At 41.3% G+C, this 22,749-nt stretch overlaps 1 protein-coding gene across 2 annotated transcripts; it reads right to left on the reverse strand.

Annotated features, from left to right (window-relative positions):
* Positions 1-778: 778 nt before the first annotated feature.
* On the reverse strand, positions 779-17,714 carry cul2 (cullin 2). 2 transcript variants are annotated; one of them, XM_020631023.3, is made up of 21 exons: positions 17,564-17,714; positions 13,915-14,053; positions 13,079-13,181; positions 12,863-12,957; positions 8,923-9,028; positions 8,635-8,717; positions 8,323-8,419; positions 7,915-8,025; positions 6,709-6,871; positions 6,493-6,617; positions 5,495-5,602; positions 5,277-5,336; positions 5,016-5,144; positions 4,759-4,845; positions 4,506-4,658; positions 3,732-3,809; positions 3,556-3,622; positions 2,680-2,882; positions 2,400-2,501; positions 2,191-2,307; positions 779-1,612 (listed from the first exon to the last, which is right to left on the reverse strand). In XM_020631023.3, exons 2-21 carry the CDS (start codon positions 14,031-14,033, stop codon positions 1,481-1,483), a joined length of 2,238 nt encoding a protein of 745 aa, XP_020486679.1. In that variant the 5' UTR covers positions 14,034-14,053; positions 17,564-17,714; the 3' UTR covers positions 779-1,480. The 2 variants fall into 2 exon arrangements, with proteins under 2 accessions (XP_020486679.1, XP_065805043.1); XM_065948971.1 differs by having other exon boundaries at positions 6,466-6,617.
* Positions 17,715-22,749: the final 5,035 nt, after the last annotated feature.

Consider the following 22,749-nt stretch of genomic DNA (forward strand, 5'->3'; position numbering starts at 1 on the left):
TATATAACATTTAACATTTAGATAAAACATTCAACATTTAGATATAATATTTAACATTTATATTTGCCAATGAAATTATCTTACATTTTTATTCACAAAAGTAAATATGACAAAGTTCACAAATATTTCTCTAAATGTGAATAAAAAGTGTTTTTTTAGGGCTAAATGTGAAAAATGTTGTTATTTGTAGTGTGCGCAACTTTACAATCGGTGCCCCATAGGTGGGTTGGGACGCAAAAGTGGGTCGTGGAGTTGTTTTTAGTGGGTCGCGTAAGGGTGCCTGTTGAAAGTGTTGAAAAGCCTAAAAATCACTTTTATTAATTTTTTATTCTGTTATATGTTTTGCACCGTCTGAGGTACAAACTGCACTATTTTTCATAAAACAAATCTCGTTGTGGTTAGTGTCCGTGCATGGAGCCTGGAGTCCTCCAGGAGGGCGGCACAGGTTCGAATCCCACCTGTGGCTCCTTTCCCGCATGTCATACCCTACACTCTCCGCCTGATTTCTAACTCTATCCACTGTCCTATCTCTCCATTTATAAAGGCCCAAAAAGCCCCAAAAAAACAAATCTCATTGGTTGAAAGAAAAAACACAATTTGGATTTCTTATTAAGGAGTTGGTGGTGGGTCCTGAGGCTAGACCAGTTGAGGACCACTGGTTTATGGCGATACAACAGCACGAGGAGGAGCATGAGACTGAACCATCATCGTAACATTTCAGGACGAAACTGATTAGTAAACAACAACAACAACAAAAGATGAAATCTCCAGACGAATGTTTACATAAAACCTTTCAGTGTTTTTATTTATTTATTTGACAAGCAGCAGGATCATGTTTGTCACCTCATTTTTTTCTTTACATTTGAAAGTAGATACAATAGTCAGTATACCAGTTTTATTACAATATTTTTTTCCTAACTTCAGTACATTTAACAAAGAAAGAAAAATAAACACACAACAACTGCAAACGTGAGAAAAGAAAGCATGTTTTTTTTTGTTTTTTTTTTAAAGGTGTTTCCACCAATGTGTCATTGATGTCACCACTAACTCTTCGCCCCGGGGGTCGTTTTCCATTATTTCCGGTCGGGTCGTATGTTTGTCGGCTCTTTTCTCTCCAACGGCTATAGGCATTTTCTTTTTGTCGTTTGACGCACGTGTGCGTGGCACTGGTGATGTTGTAAACAGCTTAAAAATCAGAAGGTGGGTCGGGGGTCTGGGGGGGTCGGGAGGAGGGTCTTGTGTGTGGAGGTGTTAGCTGGCTGTCTGACGTGACACGATTACCTTTTTGTTTTGTTTTTCAGAGATGGGAGGCACCAGTCCTGCTTTAAGTCACTGGAGAAAAATCTCAGCAGACAGCGACAGTCCAAAACCTAAAAGGATGAATGAGTCTGTTTTGTTACGTATTTTAAACCTGCTTCTGCCGGTCAGTCACACAGGCGAGTGTTTTGAGTGTGAGCGCTCCCTCGCTCGGCTCTCCTGCCTACGCCACGTAGCTGTACTCGTCCGCAGAGGTCTGGCTCCGCTCGATGTACTGCTTGTCGATGAGCACCTCGATGCACTTCTTGATCATGCTGATACTTGGGTTGAACCTGGCTTTGGATTGATTGATGACCTGCACACAGGGACGTTAGAAAGACACTTATTTCACTGTTCATACAATGTACAGCCTCTTCAATCTATATCGGCAACATACATATATAATTAGAATATTATTAATTATAACAACATATTTATAAGATACGTTTTTTTTTAAGGTTTGTGTTTGGGCTTTTTGTGCCTTTATTGTAGAGATAGGACAGTGGATAGGGTTGGAAATCAGGGAAAGGGGAATGACGTGCGGGAAAAGAGACACGTTGGATTCTAACCTGGGCCGCCTGCTTGGAGGACTACAGCCTCCATACACGGGGAGCACGCACTAACCAGCGCCCAAACTTAATCCCTTTGATAGCTACTTTAATTGAAAATGTTTTGAGGGGCGCTGAATAGCCTAGCGTTAATGTCGCACACCCCATGTACACAGGCTCTTGCCCTCATGGTAGTGGTCGTGGGTTCAAATCTGACCTTGACCCTTTACACGCAGCGTCGCCTACTCTCTCAACTCCTAACATTTCCCGTCTCTCTTCAGCTGTCCTCTAAAAAAGGCAAACATATAACAAAAAAAGAAAAGGTGTTGAATGGACTCTCACTCACCTCCTGAATGAGGGCGTTGTGTCGGAGCACCTTGCGGGCCTTCATGATTCTCACTATAGCAGCTTGTAAATACATTTTGCGGTCCTCGTCTACGGCGCTCCTCGTCTGCTCCATCTCCTAAAGATCACACAGAAAGCGTTTAATATCCACGTGTTTGGAAGGCAAACAGCATGACGAGACTTTGATAGAAGGATAACCATCAGTCCAACCTGTGGCGTGTCTTTCTGCATGGACGTTGTGATCTTGAACTTTGTCCTTTTACTGGTGAAACTCATATTTAGTGAAAACGTGGACTCGACTTCAATGTCCTCCTGAGAGCAGAGGGAAACATACCATTCATTAAATGTTTGTGCAGGCAGGGAGGGAAGGGGGGCACACACTGATTGATTTTATTTTAATCGCTTGACAAACCACCATGCTAACAGAGCTTCTTATCATTTGCAGTTTTTGGATCTACTTCCTCAAGTTGTACATAAAAGTTGTTCAAACCTTTTCTGAGTCGTGGTTGAGCATCTTGACGTCCAGCAGGGACCTGATGGTCTTCTGAAGCTCCTTCTCGTTCATCTGGGTGCCGTCCTGCAGCTCCTTGTACGTCACCGTCTGGCTGTTGTTGAAGGCCAACAGCACAGCCATTTGGTAGGTGGTCACCATGGCAACGTAGGGCTTGGATAGGTAGTTCATCTTCACTTCACCTGGTTTGAGACGAGCAGGTTACAAAAAATTAACCAGCTAATAACCTCTTTACTCTCTTTTTATTCCCTCGACATCTTTTTTTTTCTGGGTGTGCTTTTATTATGATGATTATTGTGATGCAACAAGTCACACTGTTTATTTTAAAGGAGAAATCTGCAAGATATCTACTGAATGAAATGATAAAGGTATCTTACTATCTGATCAGACATTAAGGAAACATGCTATGTTGAAGTGCTGGCTTCTCTGACAACAATGCAGCAGCCAGTATGTCCTTCTTCTAACTTTAGATTCTGCTCCTGAATGCTCTGGATTTGTTTGGACCAGAGAAGGTAGGCGGTTTTAAGGCGCCCCCACACGGCCGTTTTGGACGCCCCTCAGTTTGTCAGATATGAGAGCAGTTATCAGGTCAACAGGTGTTGCAGTGATGGAAGCGGGCAAGAGAAGTGGTTCAGATAGAAGTGATTGTACCCGACCTAAAAAGCCTCTGCATGTTTCTGGGTAGGGTTAGAGTTAGGGGAGACAGCTCTCTACAATGTTTTTAATATGGACTGCAGTACCCATTTTAAACACTAGGTGTCAGAAATACATATTGCTCCTTTAAGCTCAAAATGATTTATTTCAACATTTTAACTCTGAAAAAAAGAAGCTGAAGTGTCTGTGTGTTTTTTCTACCTGTGCAGAGATAGTGGAGCCAGGTCAACTTCCTCCCACTGAAGTGCTGATTATAGAACAACTCAAACTGCAGAAAGAGGAGACAGACTTTTTATTTTTACAACGTGCTCCTTTAACTAAACATCAACAAACAACGACTGACATTACAGCTGTGCTCCACAGGGGGCTCGACTCACCATCTGCACGCTCTTCTCTAGTTCTTGAGGGATGGCGAATGTGGAGGAGGGGACGTGTGTGAGGGGCCAGGCTCCGGCCTGCAACCACATGACGATTATCACAACATTACACAAAAGAACTGAAAACATGGCGACTAAAGCTGCGGTTGGTAGAACCAAACCTGCTTCACAAACACAGAGCGAGCAGCCTCACTCACAGATAAATTGTTAAAGCTAAACCATTTCAGTCAGTAAATCTTGATACATTGCAGCTAAAGTGTGCAAGTGAGATACCAACACATTAGAGAAAGAGGCTGCAGCAGAAGAAGTGAGTCAGAGTAAAGTAATTCCCCGGTGTGGTTAAAGAGAAAGAAGTTAAACAGAGCCTTTAATCAGGAAATGATACACTCTGACCCGCTCGTTCTTCTCAAAAGGCAGAGCCAGTGTGTCTCCTCTGTTTCAAGCTAAACTGAACACTTAAAAGGCCATGATGAGACAAAGCCTTATCTTCCGTTTTGACTGTATTTGGGTATTGGGCATATTTTCAGAGTTATCAGAGAGCTGGCTGCAGGATGCAAATCTAAACATTTTCAGCAGATATCTTTCTCAGCGTCACAATTTTAGGTCATGTCTGCATCATGCATCTTTTTTTAGTTTTCACAGAAGCTGCTTTTGGTTGTTGACGCTTGTGGTGTTAGTAGAATAGAGACATCTGTAGACAATCACTGAGAGAATCCTAATCTAAAAAAAAAAAACCTAGCGTTAAATCCTGGAGTCCTTGCGAGGCCTCCTCACCTGTAATACATAGATCTGGAAGCTGATGCCCAGGTCCACCACCGTCTCCTGTGTCTTGATGAAGTTGTTGAACTTGTTGTTGAGGTCGGCGCTCACGCTCATGTCTGTGTACATTCTGTGGAGTTTGCTTGTGAATTCGTAGCCACAGGCTTGCTGTAGAAAAGAAAGAGCAAGGATAAGAGACACACGGGGGGAAATTCAACGATCGTGTCACAGACAAGCAGACCATATGAACGTCCAGCTCGGAGTTTACCTTTAGTTTGTTGATCATGGCTTCTTCCGAGTCCATCGACAATGATAAACCGTGTATTAACCGCTTTGCTAACATTCTGGCATAAAACTGGAAAACAAAGAAAATCAGGACTTCTTATTCAAAGAGTTTATTTTAAGGATGATGATGGAACTAAAAATGGACACACCACGCGCCATGAACTATTTTAAGCTCAACACCAGTTTTGCATATCTGAATATCCCACGATTTAGCGGCACAAAAAGAAGAACTCGTGTCACCTTTTGAAAGATGTCCTTGTCGTCTATGTACTTGAACACTGTGATGAAGCTTGTCAGCTTGTCCTCCACCTCGTTCTCCGTCATTCCCTTTGCAGACTTTTTCAGCAGATTGTCACAGTATTTAGCCAGCTGGATGGAGAGACACCAGGAGGGACACTCAGGGCACTGTACATGAAACTGTGTGTGTGTGTGTGTGTGTGTGTGTGTGTGTGTGTGTGTGTGTGTGTGTGTGTGTGTGTGTGTGTGTGTGTGTGTACTCACAAGTTCAGGGGCTTTACAGATGGACTTAGGCTCCCTGAAGTTCACCACTGACGTCAAAGCCTGAGAAACAAGAAACCAAAATGCCACAAATTCAGTCAAACACAGATTACAAACTTTAACTACAAATGTATGACTGTTGTAATGCATTCACAGAAAATAAAACAGGAATGTCCTAGAAGCACATGTCCATCATCTGTTGGAGTGTGGGGGTTGATTACCTTATCGAGTGCGCTCATGAAGTGCTGATCTCCGTTTAAAACTGTGTTTATGAGCTGAACAAATTTACTGTGAACCTCCAGCACTGACTCCACAAACAGGGTTGGCATCTGGAGAGGAGGGAGAGACAGTTTAACAGCCGAGGTTTGCTGACAAATAAAACATTTTTACAGCAGCTCAAATAATCAATCTCTGTGAGGGGGCTGTTGCCTCATTCACCCTTTTCTGTATTCAGCCTGACTCCACTTGATTTACCTGGTCACATTCTCTTTTGATCTTTGAGACATTACTTCAAACCTGTTTGGTTTAACCTCTGCTTGAGCAGAGCCAACACTTAAAGGGGGATTCAGGGCGCACTCACACCCTCCCATGCTAAAGCACGATTTCTCCCCACTCCCCACTGGTCTGCACTCACCCTGCTCGAGGACTAACCGGGCCCGAGCACGATGATGAGGCCTGATTAGTTTACAAGACAGGGGGACTAAAAAAAGGGACGAGCAGTCGAGTTCTTGACGCACATTAATAAACAACGCAGAGAACATGACAGCTCTGAGATTTCTTGATAATAAAAGGCGGAGATCAATTATACTGTATGTCAGTGTTGCGTGCCCGCTCATGCATGAGCAACTGTACCGTGTCAAAGCACACCTCTTCAATCTGTGTAAAATAACGGCAATAGTCTGGAGCATTCAGTGCACACTAGTTGGTGGTGTGAAGTTCCTCGGCTTTCAACTCTTCACAGCTCACCTCAGTTTTCGGTTTTCTACTTTTAATGTTTGTCTTGCTGAAAGGTCCTTACACATGAACACTTCCGCAGCATCCTCCCACCCAAACCATAAAATGTACTTTAAGCTGTGAGAGAACGCCCTGACAAAGAAAACTTCCAGTTTAAGGAAAGATAATCTACAACCCGTCAGGAGTTCCTGTGTGAAGGAGTGTAAATCAGGTATTAGTTGAAGCAATGGGGCCATACATTTGCATGCTGTGTTGTAGTACTGACGTTTTCCTGAGAGAGGTTACTGGTGCCTCGGATGCCCTCGTTGTGGATGTGGACCTGCAGCTCCTGGATCATGTGGGGCAGCCCGCTGGCCACCGCTCGCAACAAGGTGTACATGTTGGCCATGTCTACAGAAAATAAAAAACCCAGCAGGACACTCAGTTTGATCGCAGTATCACAGCGTAAAAAAAGGACACAGAGGATCGTGCTGGCACTGACCGTCTCTCTTCTCCTGCCGGATGATGTTCTGGCACTCTCCGTGCAGGAACTGCAGGTGATCTGCCACCATCCTCTGCTGGCATTCGTGGATGACTTTGGCATAGGAGCTGGGGTGTAGGTACTTCCGACATCTCATCTCTTCGTCTTTCAACCTCCCTAAAACCTGGAACGGGAGATAGATTGAAAGAGGAGCGCAGCGTTATTACGAATATTACAATACATCAGCAGGTTTGATGAAGCCAAATATACGATGGTAATAAAACCGGACCGCTTGGTGGAGGCGGGGCTGTTGAATGTTTGTTGGAATCATTTTAGCTTCCAAACAGAGATTATAAAGCATCTGGTAACGCACATATAAAACTTCACACAGTAAAAACTCTTCAAACTGTAATATAAAGGATGGTACAAAAGTGACCAAAGCGACTAAGAGAAATCTAGCTGTCGAATTTCAGTTTGCTCCCTCCATTTACTGCATCTGTTAGTGTAAAAAAAACCTTTACATTTTCATATACACCTGACACACAGCACACAAGGATATCTAAAGACAGAAAACAAAACAGCTGCCCCCCGGGGCCCGAGCCAGTCCAGGCAGGCGGGGACTGAACTTTACCACAGAGTCTGTTGTGGTCATATCACATAGTGCCCTAATGCCTGAGTAAAGCCTTTACGATGATCCTGTTTACAGGCAGGAGGGATAAAACTATCAGAGGGAGCCGATTATTGCCAGGATGAAAGAAAAAAAGAGAGAGAGAAACAGAGAGAGAGGGAGAGAAAGAGAGAGAGAGAAACAGAGAGAAAGAGGGAGGGGGGGGGGGGGTGTCTGGGGGTCTGTGATGTAACCAATAGCGAGGTTAACGGTAGAGCTAATACTCAGATTAAAACTCAGATGTCACTGACATGACCCAGGAGTTCATTCGCGCACGCACGCACGCACGCACGCACGCACGCACGCACGCACGCACGCACGCACGCACGCACGCACGCACGCACGCACGCACGCACGCACGCACGCACGCACGCACGCACGCACGCACTCATCTCTAGCAACAGTCCCAGTTTTAGTCATCAAAAATGAAACTTGCTCAGGAGCATTTTTTTCTGTTCAGGAACCACAACATGATTTTGTAATTTCAGCTCCTCGGATCACACGGCAGCTCAGACATACACGGCATGCACATACTGGCGTTATCTGTCCATCTGTCCTACCTTCTCCATATACTGTGAGCAGTTGGATTCTTGCAGTAGATTGGAGGCTTCCTGTTTGTAATACTCTCCTGTTTTTGTCAGAAATGGCCCTTCAAAGTTTTCCTGATAAAACTGCAACACAGGAGGGAGGGGATGCAGGACGCATTAGATTTAGTATTCAACCACATAAGATAGGAACGGCTGCTGAATGTTTCGTGGACGACTCATAACAGGGAAGAAAATCACGATGTCAATCATTGTGTCAATCACGGGCAGGTGAGACATTTAGTAACTCGAAAAAATTAAGCTTGAGAATTTGATCTTACAGTTTAAATTTTCTACAAATGACTGAACACCCCAAAAATAATATTTGTGAACATAAAACAAACTTTGATTTTAATCCAGCATGCCGTGTGTTTCTCCTCTCACCTTTAGTGGAAACTTCTTCTTGTACTGTTCAACATGAACAAAGGAGTTGATGACCCCGTGGATTACCTTCTGGTTGGGGTTCTCGCCGCAGCGATCACTGTGAGAAAAGAACAAGTCATTGTTCAGTGTTATTTCACAGAGCATTAAAGTGATTAGTCCTGTGGGAACACTCTTAAAGACACAGTGTGTAAATTCCACCACCAGGGGGCTCTCAGTCAAAACAATAACAAAAGATGTAGTTGAGGCTGGCGGGAAATCATGGGAGTGTGCAGGCATTTCTTCTCCTCTCATCTTTAGTGAAAAAAAACTTACTTTTTGATCTCATTTAGCAACATCCGGATGAGGACAGCCTGAAGGGGTTCGATCATTAGCCTCCTCCACATATCGAGCGCCAACTGGAACGACAAAACATGACAGCATATCACAATCACTGCAGCTTTACGGGTGAAAACTTCTTGAACCCGTGGTTACTGGACCCCAGAACCTGAATCTAACTCATGTCTTTAGTAGTCCATGCACATGCTCTTCCTACTTTTAGTAATTAATCCTACTGACATGCAGGGAATGTTTTTATTATGATGTGGTAAAACCAGTGAATACCTCTCCAATCTCCATGAGCGGCTCGTTCATGTCCACTCCCCCGTAGCCGTACTGCAGGTCTGCTTCTGTTAGTTTGTTCTTCTTGATGAACTGAGTGTTGAGATACCTGAACAAAGAGAGGCAGGTGGTTAAAATATCAACTTCATCAGGAGGAGTTTAAGGGTGTGCCATCTATTATCTCGTGTAAGTGTGTGTGTGTGCGCAAGTCAAGAGACAATTGTACCTCAACACTGCGAGGGGGCGACCACTTGCAGGCTGAGTTCAATCACACAGACTCATTAAGCTTTGTCAGCCGGTCGCTCTTTAGTTACTCTAACGTCACTGACTCACTCTGGGGCTATTGAGTGTCAAGTTCAAGCCCCGTGTGTCTCTTTATTTCTGTCCAATTAACGAGAAAGCAGAAGACGTTTTTGTGGCATTTATAAATATCACAGTCTAAAGTTAGGTTACCAATTTGTAATAGTTTGATACTTTTCAATACCATGGGTTTCATAACGATAAAATCTCAGTTGTTTTAATGATGAACGTATGGAAAAGTGCTGAAGCTTTAGAAAATAACTGCAGATCTTCAATCATATAAAGAGAGAGAGAGAGAGAGAGAGAAAACAACCAAAATAAAGAGCAAATTAGAATGTTATCTGGCCCTAAATAGAGAGAACACAGTGGTAGAATACCTAAAACTGAGGAAATGTTTGACCATGTACAGACTCATTGAGCACAGCCTCGCCATGGAGAGAGGGCGCCACAGGCAGACTGGGCTCCCCAAAGAGGACCGAGTCTGCACCCACTGCACCCAGCAGGAGCTGCACTTTTTAGCCACCCGTCCGCCGTACCAGGACAGGACAGGATTTGTGCAATCTAGACAGTGTTCAGTAGATTGTCTTAAAGTTTTGGTAATTGAAAAACAACTTATTGGCCAACATTGAGTACCAAGGACTTCACTAGTATCATGTCTAAGTTAAAAGTTCTGGTGAAAAAACTTCTGTATTAGACGGTTACAGTTATTATGTTCCTCTTAATTTGAAAAGCTCTGTTCTCAGAATACAACAGTCAGGATGTGTGTGAAGCCACGTGGTTAAAAATTCTTCAGACTGTACGCGTTAGTCACGGATGATTCTGTGAACTAAGCTGCCGATTCTATTTCATAGCTTTACACCAAAGGAAATTCAAAAACCTTTTTTTTTTTTTTTTTTTTTTTAGAGTGAGTGGTGTGCTTTTCATCAGCGGACATATAGACATAATTTAAGCTGTTTATTTACAATTAAATGAAATATCAAGTTATATTTCAGCTGAAGGCGTCCGCAGATGTCTTGAACATCAGTCTGTAAACCTTTCTGTGTTCTAACCTCTCTCCATTTTTCAAAAGCATCTCCAATATTGATCCTAGTTTGAGCACGTTTCTGCTCGTGGAGCTTATTAGAAACATGCAGAGGCTTTTTAGGTCGGGTACAATCACTTCTATCTGAACCACTTCTCTTGACCGCTTCCATCACTGCAACACCTGTTGACCTGATAACTGCTCTCATATCTGGAAAGCCGAGGGGTGTCCAAAACGGCCGCGTGGGGGGTGTCTTAAAACCGCCTCTCTTCTCTGGTCCAAACAAATCCAGAGCATTCAGGATCAGAATCTAAAGTTAGAAGGAGGACATACTGACTGCTGCATTGTTGTCAGAGAAGCCAGCACTTCAACATAGCATGTTTCCTTAATGTCTGATCAGATAGTAAGATACCTTTATCATTTAACACACTAGATATCTTACTGATTGATCCTTTAAGGGAAGTTTCTGAATCTTTCTTCTTCATACCAAAAACTTTAGTATAATCAAATCTTTGAAAAAAAAAGTTTTTATACTGAAACACAAACGTATCTTTGACTCAAACTTCACAGAAAAAAAAGATCATTAATCATGTATTCCTCCTCTGAGTATGTTTATCTTCAGTGTTGTCGGTGTTTGGTCAGAGAGACGTTTTAAGGCTTATCTGAAACTCCTTTGTGGTCTGGGGGGTTAAAAAAACCAGTATGAGGAGAAATTAAGAAGTTCTGCATTCCTGGAAGGACTTAAGCTGTAAATTTCTTTTAAATATATTTAAAAAAATGTGTTGGGTAAAAAGAATTCCAAGAAGAAAAGGTCACTGAGAATCATATCAGTAAGTCTGCAGCTACAGCGAGTGCACTTTAGCACGTTGTTTGGGTTGTACAGCCCACACACACAGTTACTCTATGATTGTGTTTCATTGCTCTCATTAAACCTTTATGGGCTGCAGTTTCCTGCAAAAGCTCTGATATTATCAGTGCACACTACCTGATCACTGCTGAACGTCAGACGGACAAAAGGGATCCGTCAACAGTTAATGCAGCTTTGACAAGAAGTTTCTGTCTCACACACCAATGAGGAATTCTCTTTTCAAACTGCGGTAATAAATTCATGAGAACAACTCAAATGTCGAACCACGTATGCTGAAATGTGTGTTTCAACACATTTCTGCTGTTTCAACATTTTTTTAAAGAAACCAACGAGTTAGTCTGTATGAATGTGTATTAATGGGATTAGTTACTTCTGACGGTCACTTTACATAGTAACCTCTACCACAATGTGTGAGTGTGTAGGTGTGACCTGCAGTGAAAAAGCGCTTTGAGCAGTCAGAAGACTAGAAAAGCGTGATTTAGAAGCTCAAGTCCATTTACCGTTTATCTGGATGGCTGTCCAGTCCTCAAGCTGATGTGGTGTTTACTATTTGCAGCTGTGCGTATTAATCACACTCAACACTTTTCAAAACAGACTTTTGATTGAAGGCTTCAACAAACTCTGTTTTGATTCAGTTAGCAGTCCACTCGAGTCCGACCTCCACGGCACGGTGATGTGTGTTTGACAGGACACAAACATTCACACGAGACATCAGCTGAGGAGAACAAGCCGCCACACGCTTCTATATTAAGAACTGAACACTGCTATGTCATCACTAAAGCCAGCCGCCTCCTTTTCTCCCTCGCTCTCACTTGACATAATAAATTACAAAGGCATACGTATGCAAAGACGGTCTGGTGGGAAGTACACATAAAAATAGATCTGAAAGCTCTCCAAGGGACTATTGATTTAGAATAAATCAGGACACACCAAATGCCTGCTGGCACTTCACACTACACTTTTCAAGGTAATAATATTTGAAGTGTGTAAAAGCTGCAGATATTGCAGCTTGTGATGGAATTAGTACACCAAGCCTACTTAACAGGACCGATGCTGACAGAGACGGACAGCTGCTCAGGATCACGTCTCTTGGGCTCAAAGTCATATTTGAACACACCGCACTGAAAACAGCTGACTGCAATCGTGGCCGTTATTTGACAACAAAGAAGCATGCAAAACCAAACCAAAAAAGCTTTATCATATCCAGAGACAACAGAGGGACTATATGGCAGATTAAATGCAGCATAAAGTTTTATTTTGTTGGACACATTGTAACGCTGTATGGTTATTTAAAAAAACAAAAAAAACAAAAACGTAGCCCTATTTGGAGTGTTGTTTCCAGCTGTTAATCGACGCCCTTGTGATGTTTCAACCTTCAATCTGAATACGTTTCAACCTTCAATCTGAATGTCACAGCAGCGTAATTGGAGGATCAAGTGATCCCCTCTCTTTATCCTCTGTAGCGATACAGTGGAGGAGTGCAGCGCTGTGTGTGCGTGCATGTCTGACTGTGTGTGTATGTGGAGCTCCCGCTGTGCCGTGCTTCAGCAGTGTGAACTCACAGACTGGGACGCCAATATTACACCGTCGCAGAATCTACATGAATGTAAAAAGACGTGATGACGGCTGAGCTTAGTTACGGCACACAGCATCCTGAAAAGGGCTAATGAATCAGCGAAGTGCGTCACTGACATTGTATGCACTTCATTAGTATATCAGGTAAAAAATAAATAAAAGTGAGGCAGCACTTTTACCTGTACAAGCAGTCCATGTAGTCAGCTCCTTTGCTGTACTCGTCCCAGTATCTGTGGTACATCAGTAAAACCTTCTCCTCTGATTCCAGGACTTTCTGTAAAACACAAACACAGGCATAGCAGGTCGGTCGGTGGTACAGAAGAAGCATATCAGAGAAGTTTAACAAAAATGTGCGCGACAGATTCTTCTTATTCGCCAGCCGCTGGAGAGCTCACCTTGTACAGCTGCCGAACATGGTTCTCAAGAAACACCTTGGTCTCTGTGTATAAACGTTCTCCCAGAGGCTCTGGGTATGCGACACACAAGGCATAAATGTCTCTGATGTCAGAATTCAGGAGAAATAATAAGAACTCAATTATGTAGAGGTAAACAAGTAGTTCATTAAGACATAGGATGTATGAGATACTATGTACAGGATTCCCTTTTTGACACTGATATTTAACACATCACTCATGTTTAATAAAAACATTAGAAGATTGTAAATCTTAGCAATTATTAAGAATAAATTGACCATGTTGGGTGAATAGAGTCAAATCAATTCTACTCTGTGAAAGCTAGCATCTGTCTTCTGTAATGAGCAGCAGAGATGCTGCTCGTCAACGGGCAAGGCAGGCAACTGCTTGGGGCCCAAGACCAGTAGAGGGCCCAAGACCAGTAGAGGGTCCTCCAATCGGTGTTCATCACCATTATGTCTGCCAGCCAATGCTTACTCCTCTTTCATTGACAAACTAGCAGGGCAACGAGAGTGAATGCTGTCAGATGGGACCCCCTTAGGGAGGTTGTCTACTTTCATTTGCACATGTTGGGCCACTGCTTTGGTTTAAGTTTGTGAGCTTTCAGGGGCCCCCATAATGGTCTTGAGCCGGGGAGCAGTTGTCCCCAAGCAGTTGCCTATTGATTTTTTGCCTAGGGCCCCAACAGAGTCTAGAATCACCACTGATGAGCAGCTAGCTGTGTGACGTCTTGTCCATAAACCCTGCTCTACAGATCTGAGTGCATCTTACACTGTCGATTAATAGTTTCGACATGGAGCTACATTTGGACAGGATACGAGAACCGATCATTCCACGTGGCTCGCTCCACATGGTCGAGCATCACAACGGCCTTGATTGTCGTCAGTAGCTTGTTCCATGTCTCGTTGAAGTCCACCACCCGCGGCTTTAAGGACATTGTACAGTTTCTCTTTCAACCTGACAAGAAAACACAGGAAAACAGAAGTGAGTAAGGGAAACTGAATCATAAACCAGTTACATTCTGACCTCTTTATTTTCTGTTTCTTTATTACACATTACCAGTGTTCATCAACCTGACCATCCTGCAACTTGGACAGTTACAGGAGATATATAATATTCCCCACAGCTGAATCCCCTAAGATGAAAATCTTAGCTAAAATATGGCAATGTGACCCAAAGGTATGACACAAGCAATGCTGTTTTTTCCCCGTTTCATACCCACAAAAAGTGGAACCAGGCACACAGTTCTGAAAACTTGAAGCTCACGCATCAACAACACGACTCCAGACAGCTAAACTCCTAAGCACACCTCCATTGGTCTCACTCAATTATCATTCTTAATCACTGAATCACTGAATTTCTTGCTGCTCCATTTGGCATTCTACTGAGTTAAAGAATAGAGAGAGAGTTTAAAAATATATTAATATATCTTGAAAAAAATCTATATATCGCCCGGCCCTACTGTAAATGCTATTTCGACACAAAAAAAACAAACACTGCACGTCACAACAAAAATAAAGAGGAAGTTATTTCCACATGTCTGCATTTGAGTATGAGGCAGGGCGTCATGAAGCCCAAAACATACATGAACACTTGATGTCAGTGTTTTGAATGTATAACTTCGGTCATTGTTTATTTAATGCTCTGTAAAACAGAAGAAGCATGTAACAGCGGTCTGAAATGTTTTGGTGGGAGGAATCCGCTTTGAGAAAAGAGAATGTGATTTTGAGTGCTGTGTTTTATTTTGCAAGACATTTGTGGAGTTTTGAATAAGGCTGCACAGAAAATCACCATGGCATCGTTATCGCAATACGAGCATTTGCAATGACAATTTTTTTATAATTTAAGAAGAAATTGTTTCTCACTCTCAGTTTTTGCCAATTCACCTGTTTGATGGAAGCCCAGGTATAATCATGCTTCCACAACATGTTGATGCAGTCATGAAGCCAAAGATACAAAACTATGAATTACCTTCAGATTAACTGGTGCCAATTTAGCATTTAAAAAAATAAACAAACAAACACTGCTTTTTTGGCTTCAGGAGGGGCGTGTTGCAAACACAAGTATTGTGTAAACATGAAGAACAGCAAGTAGACATACAAACTGAGCTATAGCCAACATGCACTCCTCGACTTGTGTTTATTTACTTTTACATTTTATTTGGTTTGACTTTCTGTTCATTGATTTTCTGTATTTTTATTATCACTATTTATAGCAGAAAGAAAACAAGTTAAAATGTTCTCTTTCTCCTAAATCGTGCAGCCGTAGTTTTGTCAAAGTAGTAATTTCTGTAGTAGTAATAACTTCTTTAATTTACATAATCCATCCGCCCTGTTTCCCTGATCAATCTTTATACTATAGTATCATACGTAGCAGTTACTGCTAATACAACACATTGTACCATTATTACTGACAATGCAGCTAAAGGCCTTCACATTTATTATACTCATTTCTGTTCTTTCTCTCCCTGCATTTCCCTCTATCCCCTCACAACCCCAACACAATTCCAGCACATGGCTGTTCAACATGAGTCTGGTTCTGCTAGGGCTGGACAATTAATCGAGTTTCAATTTCAGTCACGTTTTAGGCTTCCCACGATCATGAAATGAGATCATCGAGATTAAACCATTGCTGTACTGAGTGCCGTGTTTCGCTCTTTTTGATGATAGGTACCTCAAAATCCAGAATATAAGTCGCACTGGTATACAAGTCCCAGTCTGATTTGGAAGGTCCCACAGAGAGACAAAAGGTCTTCCTGCGTGATGATTTCTATTGGGTTCAGCGAAGTCTACAACGTGCAGTTTGTGTACAGCTGTGTTGCTCGTTCTGAACCATCTGTTTTCGCTTTGTGGAGTTTGCACTCCTGCGAGATAAAGTACGGTAGTTGAGCTCTCAGACTACGGGGAGAGTTGTGAATTAGCCTACAGACCCACAGCCTGCGAGTCGTACTGCCCATCTCCGCCGTCACTCGTTAAATTGAATATAGGACTCTTTCAATCAACAGTGCGTTCCACAAGATTTATTTACGGACACTGTACACCACCGTGTGTACAGTACGATATGAGCTAATGAAGGAGAAAAGATGTTAAAAAGACGTGCAGCCAGCCTGGTCTGTGACACTATGTATCCCAGCACATGGGGCAATAAACAATGAATGGGGATTCATTTCCAATCGCGTCAGGTCATGTGCAGTGTGTGATGATGGGCTTCACTCGGCACGTGTCAGCATTTTATACTGGTCACAACGGTCTATAAAAATGCAGCGCACTTTTCAATGAAAAATGAGATATTGAAAGTGCTTCCTATTCCCTGGATTTTACAGTATTTATACGTTTCTCACTTCTTTATTTTTTTGAATTTCTTGTTTTCAAAGTGTTCAGAATGTTAAAGTGTTATGAGTGTTTAAGGTTTGATAAATGCAGGTGATGTAAAATCAATCACAGTGTTTAATAATCAGGATCTCAATATCCTTAAAATAATCAGGATTATATACGGTATGTTGCCATACTCGAGCAGCCCTAGGTTCTGCTCCAGTTTTCTGCCTGTTTAAGGCAGTTCTGTCTTACCACTGAAACTTTCTTAAATGTTGCTTAGTGCTCATGTAGGATTAATGTTGGGTCTTTATAAATAATAGAACAACGAGTACAGTCTTGACTTACCCTTGTTGTGAAGTGTCTCGATAAAACATTTGTTATGAATTAGTGTGATTCAAATATAGATTAAGTTTTAAGATTTTGAGTTTCTGGAAATGTGTCGGAACAAATGTAATGAAGCCGATTTGGAAAGATTTCTGCAGAAAGGGCAAAGTCAAAAGTGTCCACACACAGATATAAGTGTGCCTCAAAGCCTCATATGTTAGCAACAGAGGAGATAAACACTGTGCTCAGAGGAGATCAGATGGGCACTTATCGAGTCTGCTCCATACACTATCATGTAAACTTTCATATCTGTGTTACAAGACTCACAGGTTACCTGCAAGTACAGGAGAAACTGGGCCCCGTGTTTCTCGTCATTTATACCAGTTGATCTCACGTCAGGGAAACATTGCAACATCATCATCATCATCATCATCATCATGCAGGATTTTCTTACAAACCAAATCACATATTCCGAAGCTTGTCTTGTAACGCACAGCGAAAGTGTATGTACATAAACAGCCTGCTTACACTTATGATAAAGGCAGCTAAGTTAAGGTTACCAGCTAGCGGAATGCCAATCCCAAAATAGGATGGCTGGCTAAAATATGCTAGCCAGCTTGTAGCTAGCATGCTACTTCTTCCTGATCCGAGTCCCACTAGTTCAGAGGCAGCGGCTAGCATGCTAGCAGGAAGCTAACGATAGCGCTAGCAAGTGGTCATCTTCTTTGCAATTTCCGCACAATAGTACTGACAGCTCGGTAAAACATGGCGCTGCGGTTCATCACAAAGTGTCACTGAGGGCAAGTGTACGCTCAGAAGGAGTACTCACCTCTGTTCGGTGTTTATTTGTTATAAAACTCAAGTTTCTCCGCTGTCACAGGCTTGATTTGTCTCACTTACAGGTCTTTTCCTACCTCTCGGATCATACCACTGTACTCCGCGGGGGTGTGTTATAAACAGGTCGTTATAGTGGTCGTTATGTTCGTTCGCTTTATACACTTGTAAAGTGTTTTTGAGTTGTATTATATTTTAAACAATATATTATATAGCTCTATATCCTTGTGAAATGAGCACAGAAAGCACACGGACCTAATTCAAAGGCATATCCTTATATCAATGGTATCGCCTTAAAACTACGGAAACCTCTGAGGAATTGATCATTAAAAAATAACCGCAAGAAGACGAAAATGAAAGGACGTTTCAAAACAATGAACGACATTTATCCACGCAGTGAACTCTTAAGTACGAGGTTTATTTCAGATAGAAGTGAATGAACATTTAGTCATGTAGATATAATATCAGGAACATATTCTCTGTGGTTGTTATGAACCTATGAAGCTTTTTTTTTTGGATAGAATCCATGAATGGTTGGTTACAAACATAGATAGACTGTAACTATTAAGGTTAGAAATCCTTTTTTTGTGTATCATTCGGATTATATTTTAATTGTTTTCTTCATTCCACTGTTACTCTCTTAATCATTATATCTTACATAAATAAAATGTTTAACCACTAATCAAAATTTGAACCTCACAAATAATAAATTGGCAAAAACAATAAGACATTTTAATTTGTACCCCCCAAAATAGCTGACCGTCCCCGTTGTTTTACTCAGTTCTTTATTGTTATTTCATATTGATATTTGTTGTAAAGTGTTGTTATTCACAATTTGTATTTTTTTTTTTACGTGTTTTTGTTACTGAATTTTGATCAAATAAAGTTAAAAAAAAAACTTAAATAAATAAATGATAGTAAAATAAATATCTGTATGGGTTTCCCTTTCTCGTTTTTTATATTCCATTTTATTAAATAAATAAAATAAATAAAAATTCTAAAATGTTGCAGTTAGAATTGAAAAAAAAACAACCAATGAGAATCCTCCTGCCTAACGTTCGTGACGTCAGCTTGTATTTGAATAACGCGCACGTTACACGTTTATTTTAATATTTTATTATCAGCTGAATTTACTGTAATTACCGTGAACATCTTCACGTCCAACAACAGGTAAAACATAATTAAACAAGTTGCGGTATAAAAAAACAAGGCTAGTTAGGAAGCTAACTGCTTATTAAGAATACTTTAATAAGTTAACAGTTAGCATGTTAGGATGTTAGCTAGCTAAAATAGTGGATACTTTGACCGAAAGCATTCATTGATCGGTTTTCCTGAAAATATTTTAATATGCTGTAATAAGAATGGTATGTAAGTAGTTGACACGAGTCAAAATAGTATTTTTTTTATCTAACAAAAAGTTATCTTCGCTTTTCTGACTTGACCGGTGTTATATAGAATATTGCTACCCATCGAGATCGTAGACTGTAAATAATGTAAACTGTCTATGATCGAGATGTGCTGCGCAAACTTCAATATTTACAGTCTATTGTGCATACAGGTGTTCTGTCAAGATGTTATTATTGGTACCCATCGAGAGGTGCTGTGCAGACCTTAATATTTACAGTCTATGGTACAGACCGGTGTTATGTCGAGATGTGGTGCCTTGTCGAAAAATGCTTCCATCCAACGATAGCAGAGGCTATCCGTATCCCCTATCAAATAACGCTATCAAAACAAAAATAAACTCATATTATACCACTACTCACTCCACATGCATTGTCGGAGTATGGGGAGCACGTTTTTGTTCTCTATTATTGAAGATTTCAGGGGAAGCCTATCTTAATAATCTCTCTCAAATAATGCAGTATAATAACTTTAAAACACCTCTACTCGCTACAATGGCACTGTAATGAAATGGGAAGCATGTTTTGATACTATTTAATAAAACATTTTAAGATTTTATAAGAGGAGGCATTTCCTTGATAGATAAAAAGCCCCTATCATTTAATGTTAACTGCACAGAGCCGCATGGTATAGGAAATCTCGATGGGCAGCAGTAATCGACACCTGTTGATTGAGTTATCCAAGGAGGGTGGTGGATAACAAGAAAAACAATGATAGCCTATGATACATTTTCCTTAAAAGGAAGTTCACACAAAGCAGCACTCGTGCCTGATTGTAAACAAACCTCACCCACTCCTCCTTTACTCAGTAAGTCAAAGTAGAGAAATACGTGGAAATAGAGAACTTCTTGTTCTTGACAAAGTCAAGGAATAGGTTGAGTCATCAGGCCTGACTGACTCATTCAGTTTATAATTTATCAAGTCAATCTATGATTCGTTTCAGCTCAACTTTATTTATATAGCACTAAAAGCCTTCAGACAAGAAACAACAACAGAAATTGACAACATTAGATAAAATCAGCCAAGACAGGAAAGATGGTGATCAGGGACGGTGAGTAGGAATCAATACATTTCAGTCAGTGAAAGTTGGATGAGACAAAATAAATACCAGAGATGAACTATCAAATGTAAAAACAATGGTTGACTTTTAAAAGCACCCAGAGAGCTCGCCATTTTAACATCCAGAGGATGTGAGGTACACAGATTATGGGTTTAAAAACAGAAAGCTCTACCCCCCGGTGATTGTGTGGGTCACATGAGGGACATTTAAAAGGTCTAAGAGGTAAAGTATCAACCACTTACAGGCGTCATGGGTGGTAAAGCAAACAACAACAGGTCAGGAGTAACTCTCATTTGTTGTCTTGCTGTAGTGAACATTGCTTTCCATGCAGACTAATCCTCTCTCATCCCAAAGGAGAACTCCGGGCTTGCCTTGAACAGCAGCACCAACAGAATGTATCAGATGAACTCAGAAAAGCAGTATCAGCCACACGTACCTGTGCCAACATGTCCTACACCTGTTCACCAGCAGAGCAGCCTCAGCCAACAAGCATCTCGTAAGCATGTCTGACAAGCAACTTTTACTTTCACGATTGATTCACCTGTTTCTCCCACTACACCCACAACTTCTTCTTTGTTTCTTTTTATTTCAGTTAAATATCAACTATGGCATTTTACAATAGCTTTGCAATGCAGCTTTTTTTTTAGAGGAAAACTAGAAAACCAAACAAACAAATAATAAACCAACAAGGTACAAACATAAAGGAACAACAATCCATGTGAAGCAGAGAACCAGGGGGGTTACGATACAACATCAGCCCTTTACCTTCTTTGTGGGTTTCAATCAATCAAACCGTTGTTTGTATAGCACCAGTTCATAAAAAGTGTCATCTCGAGGCGCTTCACAAAAGAGCTGGTAAATTACCATTCTCATTGTTAAGAAAAATGGGATAGGGGGATACAAATAAATGCATGCAGTGCAATATTTTTTCATATTGCTATAGGTAACCATTTGTTCACCTTCACCTTTAAGTCACTGCTGAAAATGACCTGATCGCACGATGATTATCCTTTGTGCCACCTGACAATGTTAGCAGTGACAGGAAATAATTAGATATTTAGTTCAAATTTATAAGTCAACATTCTCTAATTGAAGTCAAAGTAATACATGTTTGTAGTAGTAATAATAATAGTGCTAATCATAGTCAGTACCTATGACTGACATATTTTTTTCACCTTTTCTTTAATGTTCTTAAATTTCTAACACTAAAAATGTCCCCGATATGGTCGACAAATGTTTATCTTATCTAAAAACTTCTGCAACAACTTCTACACTCATTGTCATAACCACAGATACTTTCACATGTGGAATAAGTCACTTAAATTGAAGCTTGGTGTTACACCCCACAATAAGGTGGCCCTATGGGACTAACAACAACCCACAAATAGACCCAATAAAACACATTGTACACCTTACCAAAGTCCAAACCAATGGATTTATGAACAGACAGACTAAATGATTAAACAAAGATCAACTCAAACTTTAAAAGACAACACACAATCCCTGGCTGAGAGGCACAGCAGTCCCAACTCCAAAAGACTATAAAAACATAATGTACAAACTCTGATTTATTTGTGTATTTGAAAACATTTGACCTGACACATGAATCACTTGTTATATTGAGACACCTCTGAGTTACTACCATGTGCCAGTATTACTTTTTTTTATTTGACTGCCCAACCTTTGATCTTTTACTTGGCTTTTTGTTTTGTGCTGTCGTTTGTATTAGTGGAGTCTTTTCATGGAAGTCCTGTTAACTTCCTGTCATCATGGGGGACACAGAACATGCTGTCTGTGGACCTGACTGGCACACAAGTGTCACAGCTTGTGACAGGTAACACTGAGTAATAATAAGAAGACTTTAGTAATACTGTTCCAGCTGTATCATACTATTACTGATACATTCACTATGTGCATTAAAAAACATAAGAAATATAACTATTGTGATAATCACAACCAGGCTGTGTTACGACCAGTGAGTTTCGGACCCAGATGCAGGACACATAAACAGAGGGGTTGATTGGTAATGAGGTTTATTGCGGCAAATGGAGATGAAGATGGGTTGAAGATTCCGGAAGTTAGCAGAGTGAAGGGGACGAAGGCTGACCAGACCTAAGTAGGGGTGTGAGTGTGGCTGAGCAGTTCTGAGTCCAGAGAGCAGGTTGAGGCAGATGGCTGAGCAGGAAGGCAGGTGGGTGATTTGTGATCCTGAAGCAAAGGGAAAAACAAACAGGGTGAGACTCAAAAAACCAAAACAAGCACAAAAAGATTAATTCCAAAGGTTCTTTTCACAAGCTTAATTTTGCCAGCACCATAGTCTACCGCAGTAGTTGAAACAACGATCTGGCGATGAGGGGATGGAGAGCCGGGGTATATATACTGCTGAGTTGATGAGGAGATGGAGAGCTGGTGTGCAGGTTAGAACAGGTGAAAGGAATGAACCCCAATCAGGAGGGAGCCAGAGTGAGAGGGCCATGACAGGCTGTAAAAAAACAAACATGCTACATCTACCATTTTCACCTGCCCAGCTTTATTACCTCCAGGAGGTCGTGTTGGGACACAAGACCTGCAGTGGATGGCCTTGACACAAACAGCACAGCCTCCTCCAGGAGCATCTGGGTACAACGGGGGGGCCATGGCTAACCCCCAGAAGACGGGTAAGCCAACATCACCGCTACACCTAAGGTTATTAGGCTGAGTGGCAAACAAGTACACAAG

This window comes from Labrus bergylta, chromosome 20, assembly GCF_963930695.1.
Source record: "Labrus bergylta chromosome 20, fLabBer1.1, whole genome shotgun sequence".
NCBI lineage: Eukaryota > Metazoa > Chordata > Actinopteri > Labriformes > Labridae > Labrus > Labrus bergylta.